The following is a 12778-nucleotide window of genomic DNA, read 5'->3' as shown; positions in this document are numbered from 1 at the left end:
TCTCAGATTTCACTTACTCCTCCCCACCCCATTTCCCATGGATTATGTACTTTTTGAAGATCTCCAGAGGTCCAGAAGATGCTGACCCACTGACAGAGCAGCCAAAGTGTTTTATTCAGATGATGGTGAAGCTGTAAGAACATGAAATCTAAGGAAAACATTTTCACCAGCTTCTGAAGACTTCGGCTGGGGCCATGTGGCAGGCTGGCCTAGACCTGAACTGGGCCACAGGAGCCTCCCACTTTAGGGATTGAGGCAGCAGCAGCAGCAATCAACAAGGAGGTTGCTTCCTTTGTCTCATCGGGCTGAACTGCAAGGCCCTTGTTGATTGGCTGCCATGCCCCAATCCCTGAAGCTGCTCATTCAAACTAGCAGCAAGCAGTTTGCTGCTAGTCAGCAGCAAGCAGACTGGGCCCAAACTAAGCCTGACCAGATGGGGTCCAAACTAAGCCTGCAGGCCCTCAGGGCAGAGAAGCTGAAGTCTTTTATTCAGATGGGGAAAGCTGTTTTCCTTACTTCTCACATTCTTACAGCTTCACCGGCTTCTGAATAAAAGACTTTGGCTTCTCTGCCATGTGGATCAGCCTCTTCTGCAGCTCTTTAAAAAATAAGTACAGTAAAGCCATGGGAAATGGGGTGGTGAGGGCTGAATCAGGCCTAGGGAGCCTCCATTTCAGCCTGTAACAGGCTAGGGGAACTCTAGGGAGGCCCAAACAGGGCCTGGAAGAGCTGGATTGGGCCCAGCTCTTCTTCCACTCTGGCCTGTAACAGGCTGGGGGTGGCCTAGGGAGGCCCAAATGGGGCCTGGGAGGGCTGGATCAGGCCCTTTTCTGCCTGTAACACACTGGGGGAGGCCTACACAGGCCCAAACAGGGCCCTCGCAAGCTCGGCCAAATGGCCAGTAGGCAAGACAAGCCTCCCAGTGAGGAGAGATTAGGGGGGAAGGGGGAGGCTTCAGCCGGTTCTGTGAACTGAACAAACAGTTAACAACTGGTCCTAACAAACCAGTGCAAACTGGCTGAATCCTTCCACTGACTTCATCCATTAGGGCGGGCCCTTCCTAAGTTTCTTCCTCTGACCTTTAAAATATTGGGGGCTCCTGTCTCTCTTGTCTGATGGTTTCCTAAGCAGCATCTCTTTCCCTCATTCCCCAAGCTCATTCACACATTCTATTACAAGTATAGATCTATATAGATTGATATATGTGTGATATTTGCATTAAAAAAACTACCCCACAACTTCTTTGAGAGATGCAACTGTAAAATATATATATTAAATATTGCCCATAAAAAAGGAGGATAGTTAATTGTTTAAAATATTTTTACATTTAAAAAATCTTTATTATGAAATTTATTTGGCAACGTTTAGCATACACAAAAGAATATGTATTTACATTAAAATTTGCATATGTCAGGAACACTGATCATATGTGAAAGTTGTGAATGAAAACAGGTGATTTTTATGAAATCAAAGCAGAACTGAAAACAGATGAATCAAGTTATATAATGGACAAGATTTGTTGAATAAATTGTATACAAAACTGCATGTTTCAAATTCAGGATAGAAAATGCATACATGCATAGAGGAAGAATTTGCTAGTCATCCAATGAAACTGATTGGAGCAATGTTGGGAGAAAGAAAGGACCTTTCTTCACACATACATGTATGAAGTCTACTGCTATAAATAGGCATCCATGAAAGTATCACAGTGCAACACTGTTTTTATCATTTTAATAAAAACATCAGTTCTTGCAAATACATCTGATAAAATTGCAATGTTAATTGGTTTTTATATTTACATTTATTTTGGATATAGTGTTAAATACTCCAGTTTACTGATATTATGGATTATGATGCAGTTTAGATATTTGTTTATTTGGATTTGTTTAATTTGTCTTCTGATATCTCATTGTACTGTTTTTGTTTGTTTGGTTTAGTTTGGTGTTTTTTGATGCCTTTGAATTAGTCTTGACTCATGTTGACTGACCAGAGAAGTCCCTTGGCAAGCAGTTTGCCATTGCTTATTTCTTAAAGAGTGTGGAAGAGTGGCCTTGTGCCTAAGGCGGGGCTAAAACTCACAGTCTCCTGGTTTCTAGCCTGGTGCCTTAACTACTATCTCTCTCTCATTACTCCTTATTTGTTTTCTCTAAGAGTTCCATGTAGCCATATCACAAATAGGGCAAAACAGTCAATTGTTGTGCAGTGATCTTGAAAAGGATAAAAAGCACACTCTTGGGTCTATAGAATCTTAATAAAACAAAAACCTTATGTAGGGCACTAGGTAAGAACATATGAAGGTTGATTGTATGTCCACTGGGTAGCCATCTAGCAAGTTAAAATCCTGGAAACAGTCCCCTTTCCAAATCATGTAGCATCTATCTATGGGGAAAAATTGCAGGGACACAAAAAGCAATCTGTATGAATCAACTGTTCATATTGTGTGAGGTTCTATCAATCAAGGGCATTACAAATTTGAAAGTTATTTTAAAAATCTCAACAAAATGCCAGCTTAATTTTATGTTTGGAAGGATTTCATATTAAAGATCAGAAAATGAATAATCAAATAGCAGTTTATAAAATTTATGTCAGAGCAGATAGAGAATTAATTACCTAATGTCTCCTAATGCCCTTGCAAGACAATTGCCCATAACATGGTCTCATATGCTCTACCCAGGTCTATTTTAAGATGCTTTGCATAGCTGCATCTTTTTTGTATGCTGCCCAAAGCACAAACAATTTAGGAATTGAGTTCAGGGAGATAGTTAAAAATTCACTTGGGTCTCAGGTAAGATCAGCAAGGTTATTTTCCTTTCAACTTAACTCATATTTGAAGTGTAGTAACAGTAATCCTGTTATTGGAAAATATGCTATGGCATTAATTCAAAATTAGACATCAGGGGCCATAACCAAGGCATCATTCTGCATATAAAACTCAAATCAATCTCCTTCTAGTTTCTGCATATAGAACAATTGCAGTTTTGACCCTTAACATTTTATTTTATTTTATAGATGATAAGAGCAAATCTATTTTTTAGATGAGCATTTGCAGTCCCCATTGAGATTAAGACATGAATACGCATCTGAAATGGAATTTTGTTCTTAAGTACCTATATATGCTTTTCCGATGACAAAATCATGAATTTATTTTTATTCTCCCATATCTAATTTTATGTCTTTTTCTTTCTTTTTTTTTCTTTTTTTCTTTTCTGTGTTCTTTAAAGCTTTCAAGTAGCATTCTGGATATATACAACAGTGACCAAGGAATGACGGCTGCCAATATGGGTCTTACCAATACTTCCTGTCCTTCTAGTTTGCCAGTTAAAAGGGAAATCACAGGTAATACAGCTTTGAGATTCTGGCACACTAAAAAGTTTGTTTAAACAAAGGCTGAAGCATCTATCTATTTGTAGAACAAATGTAATAACGCAGATCAAAAATATAGTAGAAGTGATTTAAATACACATTGGACACCTTCATGGTGTACTGTTTCTACTCTCTAATTCCTTATTAACTGGTTTTAAAACCATCCATGTGATTGTTTTCACTCTTGGTAATGAATTATGAAATGTGGAGAACAGATAAGGAACACCGTTAGTCATTTAGCATTCTATTTCTAGATGACTAGTAGCCTCCCTGAATCAGAATGTTCTACTTCAAAACATTTTTCTCTATTTGTTCTGAAGTGAATATCCTAACAATAAAAGTCATGGTAGTCCTTGCTGGTCCTTATAACTAGACACATGTAGCTAATGGCTGTAATTACTGTAGGAAACATAATTGATCTGCACACATTTTGACTTCTGGCCCATGATATAAATAAATTATCATCCATTACATTTGTTCCAGGTCATCATAAGTGACTCTCTTAAAGGTTCACAATACAGCCATTCACCACATTAATGAATTAACATCTTTCAGACTTTCATTCAATTAATCTAAAGAATGTTAACAACCATGCAGTTTATCAGTGCAACTTAAAGGAACAAAGAGATGATTTTCTTCAACATACAAATCTGATTATGCCTGGCAAGATAATAATAGGAACTCAAATTCACTTTAAAGTATTATAAAGTTTTCTATCACCACAATGTAAAGTACAACAAATTGGATACTGCTTCCCCAGAATTTTAAAAATTAAAAATGCATGATATTAAAAAAAAAAAAACAACTTAACACATACAGTAAACAACAAGTAAGGAAATAGCAAGTAGCAAAAAGAATTAGAAAGTCTGAGATGGTAAAGTTTTCTTAAAACTTTGTAAAAAATTTATCGTTCACATAGAGTAATCTATAACCTGTTTAGTTAGACTTTGCTTTCTATCACAGATACACACAGAATCACAAAAGAGAGACTAAAAAAGGACAACCATAATCTCAGTGAGTACATTTAACACTTTCCAAATATTTATTATTGTTAGTAGACTGTGGAAATAACTCTTTCCTTTAGAGTTATTGGTGAAGAAAGACTGAACAAATGTTTTTGTATGTGAAGGGGGTAGACCTGAAAAATTGAATGGACAATAAACCAACTCATCCAATTTCTCAGCCAAAATCATGTCTTTAATTTCTTTTTTTAATATCCCAGTTGTAAGCCATTGCCAGATTTTATCTTCATCTACTTTCTCCTCGATCTTTTATAGAAATTGACCATGTAATGCTATTTCATGCCAGTATTCTGTTCTTGTTTTTATTATATTATTTTGTTTCCTACACATTCAATAAATTCCAATCTTAAACTTACATCAGGGCCTGTTCTTCCTGTCTTTTATGCAATTATTTTCTTGTTTTGACAATTTGAAATAAACCTTTCCTCCATTACTGTGGGAAAGACATCATCTATTAATATTTCTGTGGAAATGTAATATATAGTGAATCATCTTTTACTTCATTGGTTTTACTCCAAATTGGCCAGTTCCTAATTCCAGCAATGTATTATATCATAGGTATAGTCCAGGTATGGCTGCATTTGATGGTGTTTCCATCACTCTTTTTATGCCTAGCTCTTTTCTCTTTTCTCACTTTTTGTATGTGTTGCTTAGTAATCACATTTTAAACTTGTCCATGTCTGATGTTATCCAACTATAATGGCTCCTGCTGATTTCGTCATTTAGCAATAGCAATAGTATTTAGATTTACAGTATATACAGCTTCATTGTACTCTACAGCACTTTCTAAACAGTTTACCGAGTCAGCATATTGCCCCCAACACCCTCGGAAAGGTGTGAGGCTGAGTCAGCCTTGAGCTGATCAGGATAAACTTCTTGCAGTGGGCAGAATTAGCTGGCAATACTGCATTCTAACCACTGTGCTACAATGGCTTCTTTGGCATTTCAATTTCATATATTGTTTTTGATTTTATCCCAAATTATTAAATATTAATAATACTGCATTATTGGTCTTCAGTGCCTTGGGTTAATCTAGATACGTTGCCTATTGCTGCGTGCATAGAAGAAAATCCTGAAACGACCAGAAATTGATTTTTAGGAGAAAAAACTAGAATGCTCAATTTGCAGAGATTGTGTGTATGGCCCATATCATCTTTCCAGTAATAAATTGTAATAACTTGTGCCATAAGGTTAGATATCTAGGAAAATTGCATTTTCCTACCCAGTTTAAACTAAGTAATGAAACCAACATCCCACTTCATTTAATACCATTGTATTGAATTATGTAAGAATTGATGAGGTTAACATAATTGGACTGTACTTTATTCCCATTGTTTCTGTGCAATTTATATATGCATCATGCTCCATGGGCATCTTAAAATGAAACTGCACATTCCAAATAAATTATGTCTGTGTGTCAAATAATTTGAACAATATTCTAGTTAACCTGATATTTTTATGTCTGAATAATCATTTTGGTGAAATGACCACTAACTGTGCCATAACGTTCTATAATAATATGAAGCAAGTGGATAGCTGCATGCAACAAGCAGATATCAAATGTAAAAATGTTGGGTGTGAAAGATCAGGTTCACAGAAGAAGGTCAAATTAAACTGATTTAATGTTACTAATCCCTATGCACAGGAATATTCTCACCTACTAAAATTTAAATAAGGATCAACAGAATTAAGGGAGGTTGGACTTCCGCTTGTGCCCACATAGAGATTCTAAGATGATCCCTGTTTTAACTCCACCCTCTGCCCCTCCTTCCCCTACAAGATATTTTACAATCAAAAAGTAACTCATACTGTTTGTTAAAAAAAAAAACACTTGTAAAGTAATTTAAAAACTTAAAGTATATTTGTTATGTACTGTTGAGCAGGGCTTTCTTTTACGAAATTTTCAAGCATGAATGGTAATCAAGACTTACAATTTGTGAAAGAATAATCATACATTTTTAAGATCAAAGCTAGACCTTCCTTAAAGTAAACATGGATGAAACTATAAATATTTTAATTCAAATGACAGCAAACACATGATGGTATTATCACCTCTTTGCAGCCTTTCAAAATAACTTGTCTGATATGATAAAAGCACTGATCCATGAGCACTGATTCACAATTTTAGTTCATTGTCAAATCAAATGAGAATGACAATTTGAACACACAGCCTTAATGTTAGAGGTACACATTGTTATATTTATCTTATACATTAAATCCCTATAAAAGCTTTGTTAGTTGCATAATTTAAATGAAGAGTTAGGTGTTCTTTCATTAAAAATAAATATTTTTGTATTCCTTATTTTTCTCCTTTTAAAAGAAGTTGTCTCCAGGATAGTTAAACTAGCTATATAATGGTTTTCATAGATTAAATATTTTCAAGCTTTACAAAGTTGAAATACTGTGACGTTTTGAAAGAGAGTATGGTGTTTTGTAATAGAACAACTGTGTTGCTATTTGTTAACAAATTATATTCTGCTACTATTAAGATATCTTGTTTTATAGTTGAAAGAAGAAGAAGGTATAATATTAATTACCGAATCAAAGAGCTTGGCACCCTTATTCCAAAGTCTAATGATCCGTGAGTTCATCTGTCATTTTTATCATTGTATTTAGTATTTAAATAAAAAGAAAATACAATAAACGGAGCAGAGTATGAAACAGGAATTTTTGATGTCATATTTAGTGTGGACATTTTGTCCAAAATGGCAGATTACTAGAGTCAATTTTTGTGTCAGTTGATGGATAATTTCAGATTCCAATTTAACTGATAATCTACATATAATATATTGGTCCACACAGTAAGATATTTTTAACATGATACTTGAAATAGCATACTTATAAGATAAATGCCATTTTGGACTAAGTATCTCCTTATTAACAGTGACAAATCATATTAGCCTAGATATACAAATCACTTTCATATAGTATTTTATGTAAAAGTATGTTTTAGTTTGTTTTAATCATACAGGTTTTAAAATATTATATGGAATTGTTGCTAAAGCTAAACTATGATTTTGGTGTATTATTAATACTGAATATCAAAATTAGATAAAACCTTTTATTCAAATAAGAATAAAAGCATGCTCATTAGAAGATCAGGTGAAAAGAGTTATAAATTTTAAATTATATTCAGAAATTTATGCTTAAATTGTCGTAATATATGGTTCCTAGTTCATTAATGGAGAGTTTTACACATAGATTTTAATCAGAGTTAATAACAAAAGCATTTTTACTAAAAATATAAAGACTATAAAAATAGAATCATGAATCTGCATTTAGATCTTACACAAAAAAGGCACTTTATTACGTTCTTTTGACACTTATTTTCATTCTGGGATTAATTTTAATATATAAGGGCTTTTTAACTATTCTATTAAAATTTCCATTCAGAAGCAATAATATCTAAGAGTGAATAATGCTCATGTAAATCATTATTTCATATTAATATAAAAGATTTTGTACATTTTTATGAATTTTGCTGACATGCACAATTGTGAAAAGGTTATCATTACTTTCTACAGCGATATGCGCTGGAATAAAGGAACTATTTTAAAGGCATCAGTGGAGTATATCAAGTGGTTACAGAAAGAACAACAGAAAGCTCAAGAATTAGAGCAGAGGCAGAAGAAATTAGAGCAAGCTAATAGAAGACTGTTGCTACGAATTCAGGTTTGTAGAGAAAAATGCTCATTCAAAACTAATCTCTTCCTTCTTCCATCTTTTGATTTTGCTACAGCTTTTACATGATCAAACTATGTTCAATGATTATAAAACACATACGCATAGATCTACACCTTAAGAAATCTATATTATTTGGAGACTTAAGATACATTTTGAAAAATGTTCCTTACCTTGTTTTACGTTGGGGTACATTGTCCAGTAGTGGCTTTCAAAACCAGTCGCTACCGGTTCACTTGTGGGGGTGTGCACACTTGCATGTGCACAACACTTCTGCGCATGCGCAGAGATGTCCGGGCAGGTAGGCAGAGCCTTCTGCCGCTGCTATTGGTTTGCCCGATCCGGGGCGAACTGGTAGCAACTCACCACTGACATTGTCCAACATGAAATTAAGCAGCACCTAATTTTCTGATCACTTCCTATAATAGACTGTGATTGATCTACACAATTTTTAATTGGGTAAGGTATGCACACAGGTTCTAGATAACATTCCTAAATATTGTAAGAGAATTAGTGTGCAAACAGAGGCATTTTTAAGTATTTAGTAGTGCAAGGCAAAACCCATGGGCCTGTTTCATTTTCAGAGGCAAATAGTTCAACCAGAATCAAGTAAATAATCATCAGCCACAATAATGCAGACAAGTCCCTGCAGTTTTCTTGGAAAGATTTCAGAAGTGGTTTGCCATAGCTTAAATTAAATTAAAATTAAATAGACATGTATAGGACTGTGTTGTAAGGTATCTTAGGTAACAGAGTATTAAAACTGTACTAAGATTGATAGGACTTCCATGTCTAAGTAACACAGCGCTAAAAACACTCTGAAATTACAGGGTTTGAAAATACATTATCTAGATATGCATAACATGGTTAATAGATATTTACTGAAAACAATTATTGTTTCTATAAAAACACTCACAGTGAAAATGTGGGCATTTTAAAATTCTGAGAGGCACACAGCAAAATGTGCACTGTTCCCCACTTGGATTATTTTTGGTCCGTTGAACTCAAGAACCCAGACAGTGGGAATTTGTGGAGAATTTCTAATAGAATATCTATTAGGATCATACTTCAACTGATTAGTTTTTCTGACATGAATTAAAAATGTGATCTTGATAATTTCAAATAATTTAATTTCTTTGGAGATGAACCTAATATGAGTTAAGCCCAGGCAATTGCCTCCATACTATCACTGCTTCCCCATAATTAAAAAGCCCTGTTAAACAGTTATATTAAGCAACCGTTCTTTATTCATACATTAGATCTCCCTCATTTTCCCAGTATCGTATCTGACCTCTGTTTTCTTCAGATGTCACCTGTATCACAGAGGATATTAAGAATTCATTCTACCGGCAGAATTGCATCTACAAGCAAAATAGGAAGGCCAACTGATAATATTTTAGATTATTAAAATATTTATATGTTAATATTCTAAAATTAAGAAATTTAAAATTATTAATTTTGTTATTAATCTTGTTTATAATATTAATTTTATTTATTACATTATTTGTTATGTACACAACATTGTTAGTTGGATTAGTTTACAAATATTGAAAGATACATATATATATATATATATATATATATATATATATATATATATATATATACATATATATATACAGTTTTAATCAAATTCTACTTTATGAAAACAAGACAGCTTGATTTATAAATGTTTAAAACTGGTTTAATTCAATCAATTATAAGGTATAAGTAAGGTAAGAATGATGCCAAATTTCCATTATCTTAGAAAGTGAAAGCAAAGGTTTCCAATCTCATCTGTCCTAAGAAACAAAAGATAAGCCTAGGTATTTAATATTTCTGTAAACTCTGAAGCAAGGGAAGAAAAATGTTTTTGTTTTGCTTTGAAAATTTTGGAGAAAAATGGAATATTTTTATTTTTATAGTTATTTTTAGCACTATACAGTTATTTAGTTCAGCACTCATTATGGATAGTTATTCAGATATTTGACTTTCTTTCTTTCTTTCTTTCTTTCTTTCTCTTTTGTTCTTTCTTTCTTTCTTCATCCCTTCCTTCCTTCCCTCTCCCTCCCTCGCTCCCTCTCACCCTCCCTCTTTTCTTTTTTTCCTTTTGCTTTCTTTCTCTCTTTCTCTTTTGATTGCTGGGATAGTAAAATGAAAGCATACTTTGCTGAGAGAATAATTGTAACATTAACTGAATTTATTTTTAATAAATATTTTACTGCAAATGCATATGCAAAATGGTTAGCTTTAAAATGAAGCATTCTTCAATTTTGCTTATTTAAAGAAGGTGATAGGGAAAAAACAATCCTGTAAACAGAAAGAATTGTCAATTTTATATGTGTGTGTGTAGATATATATGTGTATTCTGGATGCAGAAAGCACTAATTTTCCAGAAAAATTATGAAGAAGGTCGGATTATATATTTCATCACAAAGGCAGTGTATAATTTCCTTTTTCAGAACCAGAGCCTCCCCCCAACAGTTTTAATTTCTTATAAGCCTTTATTTTTATCACTCTATTATGAAATAATAATTTATTATAATATTATTGTATTATGAACTTTTGGAAACGTAGCAATTTTTCACTAATATCATAGATTAATGTCTTTTGCAACTTGGCCATTTTATATACCAGTGATGGCTAACCTTTTCGACACCGAGTGCCACACACATCCATAATGCAATGCATGTGCGACCTCCCTGTGTGACCTCCCGCACATGTGTGCGTGACCCTCCCATGTGCGCCCAGCCCCCCCACATGTGCGCACAACCCCCACACAGGCGATCCGTTTCCCTGTGCATGCGCACGCATCTCCCACATGCACCCCACTCCTGCGCATGCGTGGCAGAGACCTGAAAACCAGCTGACCAGTGGGAGGTATGCGTGCATGCGCGGTGGAGCTGAGCTGGGGCGATGGCTTGTGTGCCATAGGTTGGCCATCAACGGTTATATATCATTTTATGTATCGTTACAAAATAAAGTAGTATGAAGTATCTCATAATCTATTTTCCATTTTTTTGAAGGAAAATGCCTTAGAAGTTTTTTTTTATTCCTGATTTTTTGTTCCTGAACTGGAACTGAGGCATTTATATTTGTGCTTGAAACTTAGTGTCAGATCCGTGTATCTGCCATTCTTCGTGAAAGAAGGGAGGGGGATTTGGAGTTGTCATATTTAGTTCTTTTCCTGTGTGTCCTAAGTATCCAATTTCTTGCCTGGTCCTCTTTGTATAAACTTTAACCTGATTTATAACTGTTGCCTGGCGCCAGGAATGCCTGGAGAATTCTCACACCTCGGGAAATGAAAAGGGAGAGGGAAACAAGTGGATTGTAAGATGACCCTGAGAAACTCTTCATATCTGTTTCCCAGAGAGGCTGGTACAATTCATCTTTACACTGGCAGATTGGTCGGAATCCACATCGGAAGTGGGGGAGAAGCTGGTCCTTACACTTAGACTCCCAAATCATACCAAGAGTCCATGGTTCATCGTTATGGCTATTATGTAGTATTTATATGGCTTTAAGAAAACATAAAAAACTAGGCTTGTCACATTAGTATGTTACATTTTAAGCATACTGTCAGGCTAGATTTCAGAACTGCACCAGATATACTACCATGATGCATGGAATCCCTATGATTTTTTTTAAATCCTTCTCTCTAAATATTTTGTTTTCTCACACAGGAGCTAGAAATACAAGCACATGCCCATGGACTACCAATCATGTCTTCAGTCAGCGTGGTTGACTTAGCATCCAGGGTCATGAGACAACAGGCATATCCAGAAGAGAATTCAATAGACTATATTCAACATCTAGCCATCGCTCATGAGCAACATGTTGATCTACATGACCCAGCTGCAGCCTTTTCTGATCCACTCTCCCGTTTTACAGACTTGTCTTTTAGTGCTGCCTTAAAAGAACAGAGACTAGAAGAAATATTATTAGATGATACAATATCGCCACTTGGGATAGACCCTCTTTTATCTTCTGTGTCTCCTGCTGTATCAAAAGGAAGCAGCCGAAGGAGCAGTTGCAGTTCAGGTGATGACGTATAACATAGAAGATCATTCCATAAATAGAATAAAAGGAATTCTCCCTTGATTTACTGGTGCTATATTTAGCTTACTGCTTATTTCAGCATAATCAGGTTGGTTGCTGATATAATCTGTTTTGGAAAGGTTGAGTGTGAAATAAAAAATAAGAAGAAAATTTTCCAACTTTATAGAAAGTAGTAAGATTTTACTCTTAGGCAAGATAGTGGGGGAACACATTTTCAAGAAGAACATTACTTTTTCATGCACACAGGACAAACATTTTGAATGAGAACTTAATTTATTCATTACTAAGCCTCTGAAGCATGAAAAGAAGTTTGAGATAACTCTTTGGCCTCTGTGCATGGAAGTTAATATATAGAAGACCTACCATACCTTTTTATGTAGAAATGTGTAAAATCTACTTATTTCCATAACTCTCTTGTTTGGAATTGATGACTCAAACCATCAGACATTTTGTATCATTCTTATTTATTTACCAGGAATGCTGCATATACATTACCTTGCAATTTTATTCCACTATTGTATTGAAGCAGGTTGATGCTAGAGAATGTTGGGGTCAAAGGTAGCCCATTGCATATCAATCTAAAACAAGAGGTATGTGTTCTAGTAGTTCAATACTGCTATAGTTCAAGGATGCTTGAACTATCGAAAATGAGAAGCAGGATCCTAAAATAAATA

The 12778-nt window shown here is 34.7% G+C and overlaps 1 protein-coding gene across 1 annotated transcript in view; it reads left to right on the top strand.

Annotated features, from left to right (window-relative positions):
- TFEC (transcription factor EC) overlaps positions 1-12146 on the top strand; it is a 29005-nt gene extending 16859 nt beyond the window's left edge. Inside the window, exons 4-8 of the mRNA XM_034431019.2 lie at positions 3222-3336; positions 4327-4377; positions 6891-6966; positions 7910-8057; positions 11729-12146. Coding sequence (XP_034286910.1) covers positions 3222-3336; positions 4327-4377; positions 6891-6966; positions 7910-8057; positions 11729-12100 — 762 coding nt within the window. The 3' untranslated portion in view covers positions 12101-12146. The remainder of the gene's footprint in view (positions 1-3221; positions 3337-4326; positions 4378-6890; positions 6967-7909; positions 8058-11728) is intronic.
- The last annotated feature ends 632 nt before the right edge of the window (positions 12147-12778 follow it).

This window comes from Pantherophis guttatus, chromosome 7, assembly GCF_059756535.1.
Source record: "Pantherophis guttatus breed Tessera chromosome 7, ASM5975653v1, whole genome shotgun sequence".
NCBI lineage: Eukaryota > Metazoa > Chordata > Lepidosauria > Squamata > Colubridae > Pantherophis > Pantherophis guttatus.
Note: the sequence above shows the minus strand (reverse complement) of the source record. Positions and strands in the feature narration are given on the sequence as shown.